Source organism: Pinus tabuliformis, chromosome 8 (assembly GCF_031772625.1).
Source record: "Pinus tabuliformis cultivar Carrire ecotype Pingquan chromosome 8, CPIR1, whole genome shotgun sequence".
NCBI lineage: Eukaryota > Viridiplantae > Streptophyta > Pinopsida > Pinales > Pinaceae > Pinus > Pinus tabuliformis.
Window position 1 is genome coordinate 1407039467 of NC_142294.1, and position 23954 is coordinate 1407063420.

General features: G+C 40.3%; 1 protein-coding gene across 1 annotated transcript in view; it reads right to left on the reverse strand.

Annotated features, from left to right (window-relative positions):
* BIO1 (adenosylmethionine-8-amino-7-oxononanoate transaminase) overlaps positions 1-23954 on the reverse strand; it is a 312590-nt gene that overhangs the window by 125301 nt on the left and 163335 nt on the right. The window contains exon 7 of the mRNA XM_089373845.1: positions 23006-23100. Coding sequence (XP_089229971.1) covers positions 23006-23100 — 95 coding nt within the window. The remainder of the gene's footprint in view (positions 1-23005; positions 23101-23954) is intronic.

The following is a 23954-nucleotide window of genomic DNA, read 5'->3' on the forward strand; positions in this document are numbered from 1 at the left end:
GGATGCCAAATAAATCTTGCAGGAAGGCCGAGTTTCTTAGGGTGTTTTCTGAGCAAGTTAGGACCTGTTTTGGGGATGGTTTTGTGGGCAAACCCTTGTTGGAGGAGTCGTTGTTTAGTACAGGAATTCTGAAGGATGTCGCAGCCCTAGAGTGAGGGTCGAAGTGTGGTTGGAGGGCTAGATATAGCCTAGAACTTCAGTGCGTAGCAGCAAACCCACGACCCACAAATAAAGGAGTACCCTGTAGCAAAACAGAGGTAAGTTTTGGTATATTTGTGCATGAATTATGGTGTGTTATGGCACTGTTCTAGGCCGCAGGAGTTGGGTGCTACAGTAGTGGGTTGGAGGGCTAATTAGATGAGCCAAGAGGCCTAGGAGTACTCTCCTAACTCAGTCACAGTCAACAAGGGAGGGCCACAGCAAGAACAAGGGTCATCTCCATGTGTTTAAGGGTTGGTTGTTTGTTGTTGGTACAAGAGTGTTGTAGGATGTTGTGAGGAAGGTCCTCAAGCCCTAAGCACAGAATTTGATACCTAGTTTGGACAGCAAAGGAAGCAGGCCTTTGGGAGAGGATTACACCATGATTGGACAGTAGTTTGGGGTTGTTGTTGTGTGCCCTAACTAGTCCTATGAATGCACAGATCCCAAGGCAAGGAGGCAGCAAGAGTATTTGCAGATGTCTTCTTGATTGATGGGAAGCTTGTAGGAGGCCTTAGGATTTGTTTGCAGGAGCCCACATGGACTGTTGGGTAGCCTACCAAGCAGCCAAGGGGACAGTAGACACATCAGATGGGAAGGCAAGAGGACAACAACAACGAGTGTTGCAGATGTTCCCTTGGTTGACGAGTTAATGGTGTCCTAGGAGAGGACATGTTATTCGTGCCTACATTTGTGCAATAGCTCCTCTATTGCAGAACGAAAGCCAGATTGGTGGAGTCTGTGGGGAGTTGTGTGTAAGGGACTCCTAGGTATGGGGATGCCCTAACTAGGTGCAGATACTACGACGTGGATTTGGTCTCTCGTGGACTGTTAGAGAGCAACGTGAGAGAAGACCAACTGTGAATGTGATTGGCACTTAGAGTCTGTTGGAGGACAGAGTGATATTGTCCAAGTTGGAGCCCAGTGAGCAACACCTTGATGGACAAAGGTGGTTGCGAGAGAGGTAGTTGATGAGCTCAAGGGTCTGATCAACCAGGAGCAGTTTGTGGAGCCCGAAACTTGTGTGTGGAGAAGGACATCTACAGCAAAAGATGGGAAGTCCTCCTAGCCTGTGTTCATTGTGGGAGATGGACATCTTGCAGTGATAGGTGGCAGCCTTCCATGCCATATGGTGGTCTTCATCGGTGCAGCGTAGGAAGACCATGGATGGCTGAAGTCCACCACTATTCTTCAAAGAACTTTCTAAGAATTGTCACCTTGTATATTTTGTATGATAAAATTTTGTAAATAGATTTTATTTTTCTAACCCTTGTTTGCAGTTGGGATTTGGGGTTTCGGGATTTTTGAATTTTTGTATATATTAGGGTTTTGGACACTTGCAAATTTATTTGTGCAAGTGAGATCTGAAGAAGTTTGTTGGATTGGAGCTAGATCTAGGCCCTTAAGGGTAAGATCTAGCCTCTAAAATCTTTTGCAGGGCCATCTATTGAAGAATTTACAGTAAAATTGAAGATCTGAAGCAAATTTAATTTCGGACAAGGGTTTTGAAATTATTTAGGGCCTCTAGGCCTAGCGTCCCCCATTTCCCTAGTCGCCCATCTCTTCAAGCCCCAACATCAGCCTTTTCTAGCCTTCCAAGCTAGCCGCAAACCTAATAACACCTCAGCATGTCCTTTTCCCCTTGTCGCAGTCATTTAACGCCTTTTTAAGCCTGACAATAAGCCTCGAAGGTTTTGGCCTCCCTCAAGCACCTAGACGACAGCCCTTTAGGGCTTGTCGTAGGCCATTTTATGACTTTAAGACCTCGTTGGAGGCCATTCTAGACCTCCTCCCTGCCCCGGCCTCCCTTCCCGTCCTCCTCAGCCCTCCTTTAAGCCTGTTGTAGGCCTATTTAGGCCTTCCAGCCCTTTGCTCTCCAATCAGATCCTAACTTATCTACCTTGGTCTAGCTACATGGTGCCTCACTTATCGAAAGCTCAGTTCAATTTAGTGTCACTATTCCAATTAGGGTTAAGCATATTTGAGGGCTATGGTTTCGTAGCAACCACCGTGGATTTCGCAGCACTGTTGTTGGTTTCGCAGTAACTATTGATGGTTTCACAATAGTTCGATTATCGCCCTTCACACTTAAAATTAAAACATGGCCGAAGCAAATAAAAGAAAGTAAATGCAATAAAATTTAACACTTTATAGAAAATGAAATTAATAAACATGCACTTGCATCAATCAAAGTCAGTGGATTTTATCTATTATGCCATTAAATAAAGCACACAACAAGACAAGAAATGAACATAGCACAAGACCTTACCTCAAGCGGGCCTAAATCGGGGTTTGGCTTGCGCCTAAGAGCTTACGAATTCACCAACACAACCTCAATGAGCAAGCCAGAGCATCCACGAGCAAGAATTTCATATTAAAAGAAAACAAAATTACAACCAAAGTTTACACTGTTTGCCATCTATTTAAGAGGACATATATTTATACGATGGAGGGGAATCTAAGTCCCAACAAACCGTTCGCAATTAGAGGCCGCTTAGAAAAAACAGTTTATCATGTGATACATCGACCGTCTAAACAAAGAGAGGGGATAACAAATAGATCATGTGAATAGTAACTCATTCGGTCCTCGGCGTTGTAACAACATTACGCATCAATGCACCTCGAACAATCTTCAATTACTTGTGCAGCAAGTTGTTGGACAACAATCACCTTTCTTCGACTTGTTACCGCTCAAACTAGCAGGGGTCCAAGGAGGGGACCCTACAGAGCAACTACTAGGTCAAGTGGCAACAATGGAGCAATAGCCCACTGTCACATCAGCCAAAGCCACCTGCTCTTTACGGATTTTCACCAATGGGAGGAGGCTCATTATGAGAGGAATCACAAGGATGGATAGATCACTGATGGGATAAGGAGTGATTCTTAAAGCCTATTCACAAGAGATGCTCAAATAAAAGGCTTACGTGCTTTTGAAGCAAATTGATGGGATCTCTTAGGAGGGTTGAGGGGACACTTAGACCTAGGTATGGAGAATATCCCTTAACAAGAGGTATCCTAGAGCTAAGAATTCTTAAAGTCTCTATGTAATCCTTCTGGGATTTGAGTCACAAAGTTGCGCGACCACAAAGAACCCAAATGGACCCAAACTAGGTCAAGGGTGTGGGGTTGATCATCAATAGATGGGCTTGACCAGGTTTGGGAGGAGAATAGGATCAAAGGAATAATTTTCTCTTGGAGTTTAAATGTAATGATCCAAGGGAAGACACTAACCCAAGGGGGCCTAGGGAAAAGAATAGTCTTCAAGCTAGGGCTAGCAATATCTCAGGATTCCATGGTCCACCGTCGGATTGAGCTCAAAATTGGAGGACCCCTTGGAAAGACCCGAGCGCAGTACTAGATTGAATTTCAAAGGTTTTTTACGAGCTAAAAATGATTTCGTATGATGCCCTAGGAGGCCTTCTAGGGTTAGGCCTAGAATTGGGAGAAGGGCAGAAAAGAGGGGTTATTTTGATCACCAAAGGAAAACGACGATCAATGCCTTGTCTCTTTGGGCTAATGGAGTCAAGATATACCTAGATCAAGAATTTTCAAATCCTAAGGAGCCCTAATTGACCTTTGCTAGCCCTTCCAAGTGCAGCAACTAGGTCATTAGAGATTTATACTTCGGTTTGCAAAAGAAATAAATTTTCAAGGCTTGTTAACCTATTAGGGTGCCTCTAGGAACATTCACACTCCCTCTCAATAACAATGCATGCAATATATCAATTATTCAAGGCTTTAAGAATAATTTAGCATTACTTATCGCCCATACAAGAACAATGATACAAAAATCTCATGCATTAGACGAGTAAAAAAAACGAAATAGCATTAAATTTTACTTACAAGAGAGAAAGAGTATATCCATTCATTAATTTCGAATAAATAGAAGCTCCAAAAACAATAGCAAAAATCCAAACATCATAGTGCATTAAGAAACTCCAAATTTTGTCCAACAAAACGAGAGCGAAAATATTTAGAGATACTAATCCAATCTAACTGATGAGGAGAAAAATGAATCAGCTTCTCATCTATTTATACAATCCCATAAGGGGTTCCAATAGCTTAATTAAGCCCCAAATAATAAAGTAATGTACAATAGTCACATGACTTGGTGACAAGCCCACCAAGATAGCTCCGAAATAGAAAGGTAAGCCTCTCAAGAGGGAAAAACAATAAACATAATGAGTCGTTGGGCCATTGAGAAGGCCTAGTGGAGTACGAAGTGTGCCAAGTTGAGAGAATAGGCTCCAAACACAGTGATCAAGGGGTTGGCCCCTTGATATCCAAGCAGATAACATGTGGTGTCCCCAAGTGGGTGTGGGGCACAATGATATCCTCATCGGTCTCCAAGTGGATTGATCATGCTTGTAAACCAATGTTTTTAAAACCAGAACCGGTGACCGGACCGGTCCACCTAATGAACCGGTTTACCGACCGGAACCGGTCTAACCGGGACTGGTTTGGTCTAAACAAACCGGTTTTAAAAAAATACATTAAATAATTAATTTTTAATGAAACAAAACTATTTTTAAGATGTAAAACCATGATTCCAAGCCAATAGAGACAAAATATGCAAAGTTTGCTCATTTATATACCATGTAAAGGTGAATATATCAAAATGGCACCAAGTACAATACATATCATCGACAAAATAGCAAAATACATAAGAAATGAGGCTCTAAATGGCCTATAAAGTCCAAAAACAATGCGGCAAGCTATGAGGCCATTGACCTACTACAAGTCTACAGTGTACACATGATCAATCATCAAGTTCATCACCACTACTAGACATAGGATCATCATCAAGAGCTACATAGACATCATCTGGTTCAGAGTCTGAGGATGCCTCAGCCTGATCTGCAACCTCAGTATCAATGCCACCAATGACAATAGAAGTGGACCTAATGGAAGCACGAGTTTGTCGACCTGCATGACTAGTGCCTTCCATTGGTTCTTTGCCTTTCCTTGATGCCGCTATTGATCCTAGTTCTGATGCCACCACATAATCTGCATCATCCCCTGCTAAAGCCATGTCGATATCAAAATCAGCCTCAAACACAGGTTCTTCAGTCTCCTCCACCCATTCGGATGTTGGATCAATATTGTCCAACACAATGGCATCTAGATCAGGAGTTTTGCTCATCATTTGGAGCTCCGATTGCATTTATTATTTAGCCCCAAACCATGAAATCCTGAAAACCATTAAGTCTGCTGAATTTTGAGTGAAATCTAAAATTCTAGTTTCTCCATATGAAATCCAATGAGGTCGAAACCACTCTCAAACATCCTGAGTCATTTCATGGTAATGTTAAAAATTTAAGTAAAAGGATGAAAATGAAAATTAAAGGAAATGTCACTTTTACTTTAAGAATTTAACATTACCATTAATTGCTAACATTGTTAGGGTTGAAACACCCTTAGTTTCCCCCAAAACCCCTGAAACCTAGTGAAAAATATGATTTTTAAACTTTACGGTGGGCGTGCCTAAAACCGGCCGGTTTAGGACAGAACCGGCCGGTTTGATACAAACCGGCCGGTTCCGTCCTAAACTGGCCGGTTTTCACCGGTTAGGGCTAAAAAAAGGTGAAATGCCAAGTCAAACCGGGTTTTTTGGCCGGTTCGGACCGCAGCCTTGCTAACTGGTCGGTTTGACCGGTAACCGATTTTTGAAAACGGTTTTAAAAACACTGTTGTAAACCATCTATAACGGTTAGAATTATGACATAAGCCCTCCCTTCGTCTCCCATGGTGAGACACATCCTCATCTGAGCCCCGAAACATCTTCCAAGTGTATGGTACAAGTGTGAAGTTGGCTAGGCATGGTGGTCCAAGTGCATCATCTTCATCCAAAAAGGTGGAACACGAGCAATTAATGAATGGTGTTTTCTCTTTGTTATGGTGGAGGCCCATGGCTCTCAACACTCACCCTACAAGTGCCAATGTGACCCTCTGGAAGGCCTAGACCCCATATAGGGAGACCAAACCCCAAATGGAGACCCACCTGCAATCCTGTATAAGATCCAATGCGTCTCCTCGCCTTCTAGTACAATGAATCATTAAAGTAATAGAGTAAAAGAGCTTACAAATCATGGAATTAAATGGACACTTCATAGTAGTATGCCCTTTCATAGTGGGCTTCAACATGTACAGGTGTCTCCAAGTTCAATAAGGGGGGTTAACCAAGAACCATATTCGGTGGTTTAAGCCTCTAAAGGGGGTGACATGTCCATGGCACATCCATCAAATTGTAGGTGGCATGTGTTATAGTGATAGAATGGTGTGGGGCATGAAGGAGAAGCTCTGAGCCACATGCCATGGTACGAGGGTAGCTAAAATAGGGAAGCCCACACTTGGGTATATGACTCTAGGAGGGAGCAAACATGGTACATGAGTAATTCTTGCCTTTGTTTTTCCACCCTTCTTCATATGCCTTTTGTCTTTTACTAATCTTTCTTTTATAATTGCTCGGGGCTCCAAGGGATGAGAGCATGATGTGTGGGATATAGTAGTGAATCCCCCTCTCTTGGTAGGGCAGTTCATCGCCCACCAGGGGTTGGGGCAATCATGGGCTCCTTTATGATCAAAGGGGCTCATATACTGCCCTAGAAACTAGGGTAATGGCCATAATGATAGGGGGTAGAGCTCATGTTTGGCTTTTGCCCACATGCTAAATGTGTATGTCGCGGCCATCTTTTGCATTTTCTAGTACAATTTATGTTGAGAGTGGCCAAATATGCTTTTTCTTTTGTTTTTAGCTGCATCAACCTCCACAACATCGTTCCAGGCTCGACCCAAGGTGTGGACAAGGGGAGGGGGAAGGCTAACTCTTTGTGAACCCAACGGACAAATGTGGACCCAGATGGGAAATATGATTTAAGGGGTTGTAATGAGCAAAGTGGGATGATATATAGGGTGTCGGGAAGCAGGACCACACAACTAAAAACAGGGTTTCCCATGTAGTGCCATCCCTAAAGCCTAGCAGCCAGTAATGGAGATACCACAGGACTAGAATACAAGGTTAACTACCAAAAGGGGCTGAGGAGACAAGAGTACAGACCTAATCCATTCTTTTCGTTGAATCCCCCCTCTAATCCATGCCCAAAAGTGTCCATGATAAGTAAACAAAATACCTTATCACACAATGAAAAGCCATACCTTCATGGTTGGTAGGCCCACCTTCAAACATACGATCATAACAGATGGGCAAGGGACCACGTGATTGGCTCAGGTAGCGGAGAAAATAGCACATCGAGTTATTTGGTGGCTGCATCGAGCTCCTGGTTTCTAGTTGAGGACCATTGAGGAGAAAAATTTTCTCCTATGGATATCACCACAAGGTGGTGGGTAACAAGACTCAAATGGAATCCCCATAACAAACCAGTTGTGATTGTTCCTACGGGCAACATCCATGTAACAATATATTTGAGACTACACCTATATGCTCCAAATTCCTCGCGGAAGCCCAATTTGAAGCAGTGTTTTAAAAAACGGCCGGCTCGGAACCGACTTGTCCGAGTTGGTCCGAGCCAGGCCTCAATTTTGTGACTTGGCTAAGTAACTGGTTCGGCCGGCCAGGTTAATACCGAGCCGGCTGACTTGTCTAACAACTCGACCGGCTCGGCCGAGTCTGTATCAACCCGGCCAGGTTACGTACAGCGGCCCAGGCACCAAAAGACTGCGTTTTTTTTAATATTTTATAAATTGTTGCATCGAGCTAATGCGTTTATCATCTTTGTAGTTTGTAGTCTTCAGTTTTGGCATCTCCACTTTAATAAAATGCTAATTCTTTGGTGAATTATGAAGTTGATCTTATTTATGATCAACTTAATCCTTCTTTGGCATATGAAAGCTATATAAACACATTGATCAGTTGCCACTGTATCTCAGAGCAGACAGCGATGAAGCCCATCATATTTATTGATTTCTGGTTTAGGTTCAACCATAACCATCAATTGACAACAAAAGTGTGCTTAGCAGTACGGAACTACAAATTCTATTGCTTACTATGTGGTTTCGTACTTTTGTTATGATGGTTGAATACTGCATTGGTAGATTTGAGCTTTCATATTTGTGTAAGCCCATCGTTAGTGGGATGGCATGATAGTTAATTGTTGGATCGGAAGACTGGTATGCCATGAGAGTAGAGGATTCTTCTAGTGATGAAAAAGACGCCTTAGGGTTTGAAGGCACATTGGATTGTGACTCCATGATCATTGATATTCCTCCTTGGCTTGCTATGCTGTCATCTTGTTTTATTATTGCATGCCAAAAGGAAAATAAGAATGAGGCCCAAATCTTTATTAATAGTGTATGCCCTTACAATTCTTCGTTGAGAAATTTGAATAAAATCCATAAAAAAACCACTGACATTGTTTGGAACTATGACATGAGTTGCATGCATAGTGCTCTGAACTATGTATTGGACAGTGCACTGGGTGCCATTTTGATATAATGGATATATTCATGAGCCTACTTTGATCATATTTTATCTTCCATCTATATTCTAATGTTATGTGTTTGGAAACATGAATGAAAATCTTTAAAATTATGTTTTTTTATTTAAAAAAAATATTTAATGTATTTTTTACAACGGCCAAGTCATTGAAATCGAGTCGACCGATTCGATACCAAGTCGGAGTCGGAGTCAGAGTCGACCCTCGGCCGAGTCGGTGTCAGAGTCGGAGTTTTAAAACATTGATTTGAAGACGTTTTCCTTTTATGACATGCAATTGAACCTGTGGATGCCATATGTTCCTTTCTTGCAGTTGCCAGCGTGCTCATTAGTCATATGACATCAGTTGCACACCTTCAATGACTCAAGTTAGCACCACTTCTTTTATTCCATGCATAAAATATATATATATATATATATATATATATATATATATATATATATATATATATATACTACTCTTTTTAACATTCTTCAGCTCTAATTTGGAAACAGTGATAAGAAAAGTAGTAAATATGTGTTTCATACCTTAAGTTGCCCATGGTGTATGTACAAGGTTTTAATGATAATTTTTAAGGCAAAAAGAGACAAATTAATCAAAAACAAAGCAAGTGATTTCGCGGTGAAAAGAACAATTTCCTAGCTCGTCAACCGCATGGAGACATCATCGTCACATACAAAGGAGCAGCAAAATTCTTGATTAACGTGTCAACCAAGTAGTTGGCCGCCATGTTCATATGTCACTAGGATGGATGGATGCTATTGTTTGATAACATATGGCTACATTTCTCGTCACTCATATTGTATGGTTTCTTCCCATGTTTCAAGCAAAAAACATGCTAAGGGGGATGGAATGTAGTATTGCATATAGGGAGTAATATGGGGGCACCTAGGGAGGTATTGAAGGGAATAATAATAGATATGTATTGTAATAATGTGAGCAAAATGTAATGTTCTTAGAAGATAATAGACACTGGAAGTTTCTGTTGCACCCATTTTTTCAACATTCCAAGGAAGCAGGATCTGGAGCCTTGATGGAATTTTTTCAATGTCAGAGTCATCAAGCAGCAGTTTCTGCGATGTCATTGTAAACCCAATCTGCAAAATTTGTAATGTAAATGATGCTAGTACAACCGCTAATTATGTAACAACCTAAGTAAGCCTATGATTTTGGCGACGAATTTCATCCTAGAAGCTTTTTCATCTCACTAATTATCTGCGTTTTCAAACACGGATGATCGGCAGAGTTCTTCCCTCCATCCTCAACCCAAACCTAGGGTGGAATTTATCATCGAAATCTTAGGTGAGTTCTAGTGTTTTAGTCGAGTCTTTGTAAAAGTGATTTGGGAATAATTTAAGCTAATTGGTGAAATTATTTTATTACAGAGCACTTGGTCTACTAGATCATATTGTGTCGTATAATTGGGTGAATATTATGAGGGTTTATAACGAACGGGTATTCCCCCGTTGAGAGTTGGATTTGTAAAATCTTAAGTAGAAAAAAAAAATATTGCATGGTCTCTCATACTTAGAGACCATGGCTAAAATATTTGGGGATGGAAAAATAATTAATCTCCTCATGTGCCATTTATTTAATTTTTCTACCAAAAATAAAAATAAATCCTAAGCCAGAAAATTAATTAATTTAGAGTCAAAATTAAAATGTTAGTGAAATTAATTTCTCCAAGTGGAAAAATTCATGGGTCTAAAAGAAGTTAATTTTTTGGAGGTCCCCCATCAAGGGAATATTGGAAATTTCACGAAAATAGGGGTGCAGTTCATGGTGTCTTTGTCTCATTGATCTGTGGTATGTGTTGGGTATGAACTTTCCTATATTGTGCTTTAATATCATCTGAATCACTATTTCATTTGTAGATGATACGAACATTCTATTGGTAAGTTGTGGGCTTATCATAGGTGATTTGATTCATTGTATGTTCTGACGATTTGTTCTTGAGAAATATATAGAATTTGCAGGTTCCCCGACCCTTGGGCTCCAAGTTCACGGAATGTGGGCATAAGCTGACCTTATTTGGACTTCAGATATTTTATATGGTTTTCTTATTTTGCTAAGGTTGTGGTCAACATCTATTTTTCGAAAATACATCTAGCCATTAATTTTGTTTAAAAAAAAATCTCAAAAAAAATTCAAGCATTTTATACTTGTGTATTTTGTAAATAGATTTCCTTAATTCATTTTTTGTAGTTAATTTTGATCTTCTAACCCTTGTTTTGCAGTTGGGATTTGAGGTTTTTCGATTTTCAATTTTTTGTATACATTGGGGTTTTGGAGCTCTTGTAAATTTATTTGTACAAGTGAGATCCAAGGAAATTTGTTGGATTAGAGCTAGATCTAGGTCTTTGAGAGTAAGATCTAGTCTCTAAAATTTTGGCAAGGCCAGCAACTGAAGAATTTTGCAGTAAAATTGAAGATCTTAAGCTCTTTAAGGCATGCGGCACCCTTTAGGGTAGTCGTCTAGCCCCTAGGAGGCCTCGACCTGCCTCCTCTACCTCTATCATGGGTTTCTAGACCCTCCAATCCCCCTCGGCCCTCATTTCATGCCTCTGTCCAGTCCTCTCCTTCCTTCTTCCCCTCCGTCCTCCTCTTCTCCCTCCTAGCACCCTCCCTTCACCCTTTTTTGCCCTTGTCGTGGCTCCTTGGCCTCTTGACCTCCCTCCAACCCCTTGTTGTGGGCCTCTTTGAGGCCCTAGCCTTAGGCCATATCCCTTTAGGGCCTCTCGGCCTCCTCCTCAAGCCTAGCGACAACTTTTCAAGGCTTTTCGTGAGGCTATTTTTGCCATTAGGCCTTAGTTGTAGGCCTATTAGGCCTTCTCTCCTCTCCTAGCCCTTTTTCCTTGCCTCATTGCCCTCTTCCATCTCTGATTTGAGCATTTGATTTTCTGAATCTAATCATTGGTGAATTTTGCAAAGAAGTGATTGAAAATTTGTGTTTTCAAGTATTGGAAAATTTTGGCAAGTTGAACAAGTGATCTTCAAGGCCTAGGGCCTTTGGTTTGACCTCTATACCCTTGCTCATTTCACTGTTTTACTTCAACAAGTTAAATAGTTCATAACAATGGTGAAAACCACATTTAAGTGGCATAAAAATCATATCTAAGATACCTCACACATTGTCAAGTCACTTAACCAATTTGGGCATTAATTTCTTGGCATAGATCTAGTTGTTTTAATGACTATTATCTCTGCATAATTAGAGTGATCAAATATGAAATAACAGTGAAAAGTGCATTATAAGGGGGCTAAATGACTCATAATTTCATTGGTGTGATTCTTGGGTGCTAATTGTTCATATTTGGCTAATATATGCTTATCATTGTGCACTTAAAGCAATTTTACTTACTCTTGTCATAGATCTATCCTAACACTGGAATACAAGTTATGTAAGTGCTCTCATTGCTTTACATTCTAATTGATTACTTGCTTCATGGTTCTAAATTCTATTGTGAAGAAGGTTGCTAAACATTGGAATCTAACATTTGTGTGTCTATTGTAAGCTCTCACACTCTCTAAAAAAAAATCTTCCTCTTTGCACTAAATTCACTCATATAAGCACTTAATTCATAATTGAATGTCATTGTGTATCTCTCAAGTGAATTTGTGAATTTGGTCACTCTTGGTTAGAAGCATCTCATAATAACCATCTTATTGTTGACTAACAATTGAAGAATATTGGCTAAGAACACTTGCAATCTTATTGGCATAGCTCTAATTGTGCATCTTTGAGAAATTTGTGATTTTGAGATCCTAAAAACCTTATTTTTTGTGATTTAATAGCAGTGTCTTGGCATCTAAGTGTTCTTTGCCTAAGGGCTTCGAATCTATTACGAATGTCTCTTGATGATTGAATGTAAGTAACATTGTCATATTTTGAAGATTGATTATCATTAGCATCTTGTATTGAAGTTCATTGGCTAATTGTTAAGTGGATAAGTGCTCTAAGTTTTTTTAATTGCAATCATTATTTATTGGTTGAGCATCTTGTGGAAGATAATCTTGCCTTGAGCACTTGGGTAATTGTTTTGAAAGGATCTCTCATTTATTATTGGCACTTGATAGCTTGGCACGTTCTTATGGTTAAGATTGAGTTTCATTGGCAAGTACTTATTGATATAATTTAAAATTGAATCGTAACTAAGTACTTACACAACTCAAACAATCCTACGTTAAGAATCACCCGTAATCCTTGCATATCATTCTAAATTAGTCTTCCAGTTAATAATTTACTTCCAAGCATAAGCTTGGTTGATAGACATTTAGGGCGACCCTTTCTGAATTTAGCTTGAGGGGCTTAGCACCTCTTTAGTGATTAACACAGTCACTTTGCATTCGTGAGAGCCATAGTCCAATTTAAGATTGAATCACAGCGAAGTACTTAAACAACTCAAACAATCCTACGTTAAGAATCACCCATAATCCTTGCATATCATTCTAAGATAGTCTTCCCCTTAATAATTTACTTCTAAGCATAAGCTTGGTTGATAGACATTTAGGGCCACCCTTTCTCAATTTAGCCCAAGGGGTTTGAACCTCTTTAGTGGTTAACACAATGACTTTGCAGTCATCAGAGCCATAGTCTCTATAGCGTCAGAGGCATCGTGTGGTTGGAACACAGGGGGAGGTATCATTAATCAAGCCTCTACTTGCTTCCCATTCGCTTCCATCCCACAACCTACTCTAGAGACTAGTTCCAAAACAGTTAAGAGAAAGGTCACACCTAGAATAGGAATCTAACTTAAAATTAACCAAGATTTCGCATTTCACATAGCTGATATAATTTGCACTTCATTCAGGTTAGTTAAGCTGTTAAGCAGCGGTTCTTCATCTGGTTACTTGGTCTTTAAAAAAAAGCAGGAAGTTGACTCCATAAGGCATTAGTCTCACATTCAAATCTAATCTAATTTTTAAAGCCTTGATAAAATTAACCAAGTAGCAAGGTCGTTCAATCGTGTCTCCCGGACTCATTGGTTGCCAACCTGTCCTTCATCTTCACATTTCCATAGGGACTACTTCCCATAGCCTATTGTTGGGAGACAACTAGAATAGGGAGGTCGGGGATCAGAGTGACAAGCCCCGACCTGAGTTGAATTTCCACAATCTTGGGTCTAGGATAAAATCGTAAAATCTCTGACGCTACCAAACCATGAATCTCAACAATACTACTTTGCACAGGGGAATATAAACAACGGTAAATCACACATGCACAGAATATAGACAACATTTTACAATTTTCAACCCAACTTTGTTATTTTAAACAACATATAATACAACAGTCTAGGGCTCCCGTACCAGGGATAATGGCCTTCATACATCCACTAGTACAAGATACAAATTGGGGCCTGGTGCCAGTCCATCGACGACCAATCTACCCTCAACAAGATACTTTGAACATTTGGTTGTCACATGCTCTCTCAGCTCCTCTCAGTCGTACCCTGTACCTTCTCAGTCCTTCGGGTCCCAATCTACAGCTCCTGCCTTTATCAATGCTCCCAGTCCATTTGGCCACTGAATCTCGGCTATCCAATCTGCTCACTAGTTGATCCTTAGTCCATCAAGGGCACAACACATCGAGACTCATATCGAGTTGTTCACAACTCCACTTGTGAGCAACTCTCAATTGCCCATTGCTGCTCCTCAGCGACTTCAACTTCACTATGGTTTTCCTACGTTACTCCGATGAAAACCAACATAGGGCACGGAGGGTTGCCACCTATCACTGCAAGATGTCCATCTCCCACAATGAACACGAACTAGGAGGACTGCCCCCATCTGCTATAGAAGTCCTTCTCCACACACAAGTCTAGGGCTACTCAACTACTCCTCTAGTTCATCAACCCTTGAGGTCAACAACTACCACTCTAGCAACCATCTAGGTCCATGAAGATGGTGCACACCGGGCTCCAACTTGGACACTATCACATTGTTCTCTAGCAGACCATAAATGCTCAATCCACGTTCACACTTGGCCCACTCTCACGCTGCCCTCCAATATACCACGAGTGCCTAATCCTCGTTGTAGCATATGCACCTAGTTAGGGCATCCAACACCTAGTAAACCCTTCCACATGGTTGCTAACAGACTTCTCCAATCCGCCCTTTGCTCTGCAATAGAGGAGCTATTGCACAAATCTAGGCACATCAAAATGTCCTTCACCTAGGACACCATCAACTCATCAACCAAGGGAACATCTGCAACACTCCTTGTTGTTGTCTTCTTGCCTTCCAATCTGATGTGCATGATGTCACCTTGGTTGCTTGGTAGGCTACCCAACAGTCCACGTGGGCTCCTCCAAACAACTCCTAAGGCCTCCTCAAGCTTCCCATCAACTAATCCACGCTCTAGTCAACATCTTTGACCTAACATCCCTCCAAAAACATTGTTGCACATGTGTTTGTATCTTGTTGTTCGTGACACCTGGTTAGGGCACTTGCTGCAACCCTAAATCCTCCCACATTCATCAAACAGGCCCTTTAAGGGCTGCAGCACACCTCAAGAAGCCTCCTCCTCACCCACGTTGTCACTAAGGATAGATGCCAAGCCTCAAGGCACCTCCTACGCAGCCCAGTTGTGTGTTATGGCCTGCGGCCTAGCACAACAGCAGCAGCGGCCTCCAAAACAGTGCCCAAACACTCCTCAAACAACAACGTCTTTGCTCACAAGGAGCTTGGCCTAACAACCAGCCTCCTCGGCCTCTAGAACAACAAACTTGGTCCTCTTTTCTAGCCCAAAGACAGTTTGCTGCCACTGCAGCTCACTCGGCCTCCATCACAGAATTCAGACCCTCCTCCATGTTGTTTAGGGCCTCTCCTTTGTTGTGGCTAGGGCTAATTTCAGAGCTCCTTTTCCTTGAGATGATGTTGCACAAAAGGATACCTATAACACATCAAATCACCCTTTATTTATAGCCAATAAAGGGGCTCCAACGAATTAGTGAAGAGACACATCTATTGGCTAAATTTTACTTCAAGCCTACATGACTTGAAAACCAATAATTATTTGCCAACTTCAAAAATTCATTTCTCCACTTCTACAACTCGGAATTTGACGATTCTCGAAGCGTTGGATTCTCCTTTCCGCCCTCTATCATCTCATGTCATCACATGTAGAAATGTGCTTCCGGAATTGCCCCAAACATGATTGGGTGCAAGACCCCAAGCTTGGGTTCCAAGCCCACAAGCCTACTTGTGGCGCTTTGACCTCCAACCCTTGAACACTAGGGGTTGGAGTACCTCCCAAGCTACACAAAAATCAACAACCTGAGTCATTGTCGCAGTTCCTGTACAGTCTGAGCAACAACATTTTCGGGCGCCATTTTCGAGGAGGAGTTTATCTCATTCTCGGCACTTCAACGAAATCTTCTTAATCTTCTCATTATCTCATCATTTCTTATCCTGTCAACGCCACATTTTCTGGTGTCGTTCTCGGGGATATCTTATTCTCGGCACGTCAACAACAATTTCTAAATCTTTTCATCTTTCATCATTCTTCATCTTCTCATCACCTTATCCTTTGTTCTCTCACTAATCCTTTCATCTTTTCTATCCGCACCTTTAGCACCTGGATATTTCGGTTGGTTTCCTGTTTGGATGTCGACTCCACTTATTCATCCATTCACAAGAGCTTACTCTAAAAGAAATCCTGGTAGCTTGGTTAACCCCGCTCCCGATCCTGAAAAGGCTTTAAGAGCTCGGTTAAACAAATTACATTCTAGAGAGCATTTAATATTTCTTGAACAAGAAGCCCTCCCTGATCTCCATTTTCTTTTCATTAATCCTCCCAATCAAGTCTTCATGGATTTTTACAGGCCTTGCAACTTTGCCAATATCCAGGGATATTTGCATGATCTTCCAGATGATCCAGCTATAAACAAGCTTTCGACCTTCCAAGTGAATAATGCCATCAATGTTGAAGCTCACATAAAGAAGTTCAACACTTTTATACAAAGATATGCTCATGCAACTGCATACAATCATGAAGATGTCAGAATGAAGTTATTTGTCCTTTCATTAGAAGACAATGCATTAGACTAGTTTCATGACAAAGAAGATAATGTTTTTGACTCTCTAAAGGACTTTACTGATACATTCAAGGATAAATTTGGGGATAAAAGAGAAGGAAAGTATTTCCGTAAAGAGCTTAATTCTATCATGAAAAAAGAAAATGAAACAGTTGAGGAGTTTAATCAAAGATTTAATGGTCTTCGTAAAGATATGACTCAAGATTACAAGCCACCTGACAAGACAGTATTAGAACGATATCTTGAAGCATTTAATGTTGATACTCAATATGAGATAAGACATGCCAAACCTGTTACTCTAGTTGTTGCTCAAAATGTTGTTGAAGAGTTAGAAAAATATAAGAAAGCTTCAGGTAAGTCAGAAATTCTTGGATTCGAAAGAGGTCTTCTCAAAAATAAAGGAAAAGAAATTAAGGAGGTCGAACATGATCCGATTAAAGAATTAACTCAAATGGTCAAGGAAATGAGACTCGATTATGCTTGAGAAATCAGTGCCATGTAGTCTATGATGGTTCAAATGGAAAGAAATCAAGCCCAGAATATGCAACCTAGACATAATAATAATAATAGCAGAGGAAACAATAATCCATGGCCAAGAAGAAATCCTCCTAATGATCAGAAACCTCCTACTTCGCTTGAGTCTGCCAATGTTGTTGATCAACCTATACCATTTTGCAGACCATGTGAAAGTTTCCATGAGGAAAGTGCATGTGCCCTTGCTAGGAAAATCTTGGATGAAACAGCAAATCAACAGATAAATAATGTTGGTCAAAATTCTTCCAAGGATAGTCGTTGCATAGACATGATTTCTTCATCCTTCACCATCAATAACTTCGATGATGAAAAGGATCCTATCACGCAGATGTGTGGTGAAAAGCCATCTTAAGAGAAAATTATGGAAATTGCTAAAAGCGAGGGTTATACTTATTAAAGAAAAGGTAAAGACCAAAATCAAAGTAAACAGGTTGCAGCTGAAAGATATAAGCCAGGGCTCAAAATAGATTGGGCTACATGGATTAATAGTATTAAGATGTTTGTTCAATAAGGTAATACCGATAACTCCCCGATCGGGGTGACGAACCAGGCAAGTGAGTTACGCGTGGGCAATAATGACTAACACCTAGTCGTTGGTGTAGGGACCAACCTCCCTGTCCTCTCACGTCATTTTGTGTATGGGAGGCGTTATGGTAACCTATGTGAATTCCCCATCAACCTCGAGGACAGCGGGAAGGGGTGATCGTCGAAGGTTTATGGAGGGTGGTGTGTTTCTCTGGCCAGCAGTCTAGGCATGGTATCAGTTTCAGTTTACAGAGCTTAGTTCGAATTTTGGGCACGGGAGTAGGAAGTGCAATGGGCACCTTGTTTGGGAAAGGTGGTGATTCTGTCACCGGCATCCCCTCCCCAGCTTTCGGGCTAGTACTTTGGTCAATTTCCTTTCTGGTGTGTGGTCTTTGGTTTTTTCGAGCGGGAGAGGATTTGGGTATTTGGTTCTGAAGCCAATACGAAGGTTTTGTTGTGGGTGGGTGGGTTCTCCTCTGCGTCTACATGGAAATTGGCTTGCCTTCCTCAACAGTTCTTCCTTGGGGCTTTGCATGGTTGAGTGGCTTTTGCGGCGAAGGTGTGTTGGCTTTCGGGAGGTCTAGTCTGTGGTTGTCTTGCAAAGGGTCAGGGACGGAGAATTGAGGGTCCAATTCCCTGTTGCTGGTTGGAATTTGTGGTTCCCCGTTCTTCTCTTGGTCTAATTGTTTGTGGTCTTGTCGGCGTGGGTGGGGCGACTCTCTGCAGTTAAAGTTGTAGTCTGTGTTGAATTTCGTTGGTTCACGTTGTCTCTTCTCAGCAACGTCAGTTCTGATATAATGCCCCTGGTACCACGTATTGCTCACTCTTCTTCCCCGTCGAAGCGCAGTTCGGCTGGTAAGACGCATCGGGAGTCTCCTATGCAGGTGCCAATGGCGATAGTGGCGATAGTGGCTCACTCTGGCCAGGGAGGTAGAATTGTTGGTCGTTCGGGTCGGGCAGTTTTTGGGGCTCGTGATGGTCGTTGTCGTGGTGGCTTGGCGATTGGTCGTGGGGGTAGCACCTCGCAAACTCAGCAACGTGGTGGAGCAACACGTCGCGGAGGCACAAGCAAACGAGGAAGGCAAGTCGGTCGGGGCGTGGATAGAGCAAGGAACATCAGTGTTGTTTGGAAAATTGTCGAGAGTTGATTCAGTGGGTCCTAGAACCCCTGGAAACCTCGGAGCGGGCGCTGCAAGAAGAGCACGCAAAGCTCATTTCCACGTTGAACAAGATGCATTACTTCCAGTGTCATGTCCGAGAGCGGGTCGTGGTGGTCTAGCGAGGCCAGAATCTGTTATCTGAGAAGGTGGAGAAGCTGGAGTCATGGATGGCCCACTTCGAAGAGCATGTCCAGTGTTCCTTTCGCCCTCCTCCTCCTCCTCAAGGGACAGCTCCGAACAATCCTGCTTCTATTACTTCAGATGACTAGCATGGTTATAGGTGTTTTACTTGTTTTATGTGTTTTCTGGTGCTTTTGGCCTCCTAAGTTGTGGACTGTGTCTTTAGTTGTATTTTTGTTTCTTTGCCATATGTTGATCGCGGTAGTCAACAAACCTGTTCGAGGTGAGACTACCTGCATTTTGTTACTGATATACCTCCTTTTTTATGAATGAATAGAATCTTGACTTAGACAAAATAAACAGGGTAATATCGATAACAATCTTAAGGATGAAGAAATTAAGTTGAAGGATTTGAATTGCTACATGACCAATGAAGATCATCAACCTTTCTTCCTAACTTTGGATATTAATGATCGTCTGCTTCATAATTGCATGCATGATTCTGGTGGATCAACGAATGTTATGACTAAAAAGGTTATGGATTAGTTGAACTTGAGAATTTTCTAGGCCTTGCCATAACAATTGCTCAATGGATTCTAAAAAGGTTGAAGTCCTTGGTGTGGTCAAAGACTTATAGATCTCCTTACCTAATTATCCATACAAGATCATCACTATGAATATAGCGATTATTGATGTGCCCGACGTATGGGGAATGCTTTTGTCGAGGAAGTTCGCAGCCGACTTGGGTGGATATATTCAGAGGGACTTATCGTATGCCACTATTCCCACTACAGCAGGTGGTATGGTCAGATTGTACAAAGAAGTTGAAAGAACATACCATGTTGAGAATCAAAGAGAACAGAAACCAGTGAAGAAATTAAGGCACAGGTTCATCCACCGTATTTCGAGTCGTAATTCATCCAACTGGTGTATCACTATTCTTCGTCGCATCCTCCCTCCAACCTCACCCCAAAGCTAGGGTGGAATTTATCGTCAAAGTCTTAGGTGAGTCCTAGTGTTTTAGTCGAGTCTTTGTAAAAGTGATTTGGGAATAATTTAAGCTAATTGACCATATTATTTTATTACATATCACTTTGTCTACTAGACCATATTGTGTTGAAGAATTGGGTGAACATTATGAGGGTCTATAACAAAAGGGTATTTCCCCTTTGAGGGTTGAATTTGTAAAATCTTATGTAAAAAAAAAAATTAATGCATGGTCCCTCATACTAAGACACCATGGCTAAAATATTTGAGAGTGAAAAAATAATTAATCCCCTCGTGTCAATTAATTAATTTTTTGGCAAAAATAAAATTACCAAAAATTAATTAATTTTGAGTCAAACTTAAAATGTTAGAGAAATTAATTTCTCCAAGTGGAAAAATTCGTGGGTCTAAATAAGTTCATTTTTGGAGGTCCCCCACCAAGGAAATATTAGAAATTTCAAGAAAATTTGGACCCTTGGACCTTAGTGGTTAAGTCAAAGTCAATTTTTTGAGGAAATTAGCTCAAAATAATTATTTTTGAGCTAATAAAAAATGGTTTTAATGAGAACTTCGAAAATTTTCGGTGTTAAATTTAAAATTGAGACGTTTTTTTCATATATATCTCCATAAGCTACCCAAATACTCTAGCAACCTTTGATATGGGCAATTCCAGTACTCAATTTAACTTTGCAAATCTCAAACAATAATTTACCCAATATTCTCATGCAAAAATTCCATCAACACTTGTCATAGAAGTGTAATTTCTTCATACAATGTTGATTTCTAACCCATACAACCCCAATGTTGTAGATATTAGCTCAGATATCAATATGTAATGTAACCAATACCCTCTACACACTCACTTTGAGAATATGGGGTACTTCAGTGAACCACCCAAATTTGCACAAATTTACAAAGGAACTAAACTCAATCGATTTGTTATTAACTATTACTACCAACAAGAATGACGCTACATATTTATGCAACCTGAATGTAGTCATTCCATTATTTAACGAAACCATAAATCATAAATGTGGGTTAACACAAGTAGTCGGAAGAACAAACTAGAAATTGATTCAACAATGACATAACCATAACAATTCAGTATTAACTGAACACAATTCACATATACAACTAGGAACACTTATTTCTTTCAAATTGTTCACCAACTGCCTGCATAAGAGAGATATTCCACCCAACCATAGGCTCCCTCTTGCACGGGTTCTTTCGACAATAGAGGACACCCTAAGATGAGACTATGAATCCACAAAGGCACACTCTTCCTATGCTTAGGTCTAATTTCCCTTCTAAAGGCCCAATTCCCGGGCTCACAATCATTAATTACACCTCTAGCACAAGTTGACCAAGAAAACTCACTAGGATTCGAAGGCATTATCAATTGTAGAAAAATATGGTCAATTATAGCCAATATCATTCAGACATGTCAGCCACAATCCTCAATTTGTGGTTGTATCTTTTGCAATGTGAAGTCAATAGACACCCCAAGGACAATTTCTCCAATTCCCCAAACAAAGGACAGTTCGTAGGGTGAATTCCCATTTTTTTCGTAAGTTCATCTTTTTAAAAATTGAACACCAACCAATCTTCAAACCCCCCACTCCAACCTTCAAAATCAAACCACAACAATAATCACCACAGTTCTCTTTGCATGGTAAAGTTAAAATTTTCAATTGCATGCAATGAAGGGGCCACGTATCACCTTCATGTACTAATCCCCACCCCCACCCCACACAACCCCCCCAAGGCTTAATTAAGCATTGACTAGTTAATAATCAAGGGATATATTAAGTTTTACAAGACTTTGGGTTAACTCCCTCACTAAAGTCCTTTCCCTAGCCTACAAAGCCCCCTTGTCTTTCCCCTCTTGTAGAGTCATAGCCCACCTTTTGCCCTCTTTTGCATCTGGTGATGTATTATTATTTAATATTCAATAGTTGGTTAAGAATTACACTGTCTAGTTTCTAGCCATTCATCATTTACATACACAACACTGAACCAAGGATCAAAACTAGGGTATTAAATGTAGTCCATCAACAATATCATCACCCACAATATGTTTATGAAAATGATGTACACCTTTCCTATCAGCCAGATACCACTTTTGGCACAAGGAGTTTATTGTGGCCCATGAATTCTACCTAGCTATCCTTTTAACATTACATCAATATGCTCTATCCTTCCCAAAGATCTTCCAATCCAAGACTAGGAATATAAAACAATCAATGGCAAGCATGCTTCTAGACGGACTCATACCAGCAACCAAATGGTGTCTAAAGTGCACCTAACCTAATATACGAATGGTATGTTGGCAAAGAACATGTGCCACATGACTAATGAGTATGAACTTGTATATATAAAAGATAATTGCACTTATATTACATATACATGCATATAACATAGATGATATAAATAGTTTTTATTGTTAAATTTTAAGGTTATTTGGAGTTACATTCTTATTTATTTCAAATGGTTGTGCAATTCATCAACATTATCATACTTTGGAGACATGCTACTACTCTATAGTTTGTATATTCAGATATTATTATGCTATCTATGGTACTTGGATCTATAACAGTGTCCCTCTACAAGAGGGGATCATACATAAGAAAGAAAAGTGGCATATGAGACCACTTGATGGGCTCTTGTTTCTATTAGTATGACCACGTTCTTCTCTATGAGATGCCACATTTAGGTTTCATCTTCTAATTAAGCTTCCTCATCCCTACTTGCACCAATTATTATTAAAATCAAACCACGGTTAACTAACCTGACATCAAGTAAATACCTTATTCCTCGAGTTTGACAGTACCTAATGTGGATCAATACCTTTTACATGGAAGCAAAAGGCAAACAATGTAAATTTTTCAAACGTAGCACAACAATAGGAAGTATTTGTAAGATATTGCATGAATCCATACCAATAATCTATTTGCTTTGTAAGTTAATTGTAAAAAGGAAAAGGTAAACATACCATGGTTGTTGGAGGAAGCCAGTATAAGGTGATGGTGCTTGTGCTTCCATGGCACCCAAGGTATCACCATGATATGATCCTCTAAGAGCAAGAACCTATAAGATGGCCAACAACTATAACTCATGTACAAGTATTTCCGAAAAAAATCCTGGAAAAGTAGAGATAAAAACTCGATTTTTACAAATGTAACCTCATATATATTTAAAAGACATCACATGAGACATTTTTTTGACAAATTTTACTTGTAAATAGAATGAATCCAAAAATCCTAGCATCCTACCTATGTCAACAAACTGGCTAGTTAACTTTAACCAACTAAAGAGGTAATGTTAGTATATTAATATAATTTGGACAAGCTTCTGCATGAAAGAAATTTAATATCTTTTAAAAATAAACTCAAAACCCAAGAACAAGTTAACAAAGAAAAAGGGAATCAATGAGCAATCATCTTAACGGAGGTAACTAGTACTACTTTATCCAAAGCAAATCTCATGGTTTGTTATCAAGTTGAATAGGAAATGGAACCTCTCTAATGTGCAACGGAAACAGCAACGTAGATATATGGCAGCACCCATAGATAACATGCAGCTAAAGACGTCAAATGATCAATTGATGATTCTTAGTATCAGTCTTCAAATACAACTCATTTTGTGTGAGTTTCGTTGAACCAAAAACATTCCTTTTGTATTAGAATTTATTTTTAGTTAGAACAAAACATAAGCAATATTAGCTGCAAAAAAAGATAATCCAAACCATATGAAGATGTAGAATATTAATGAATAGCTAATTCTAAAGATGAGGATAAAGATATCACATTTAAGATACAACTTGAGTGAGCCTAATGGTTAAGAGCATGTGTTTCCTCCTGTTGAAGGCTCGAAATGTCCTTGCCTCACCATCGAGGAAACCACCCAGTCAGGAACTTGAATATCGTTCCTTTTCCGTTTGG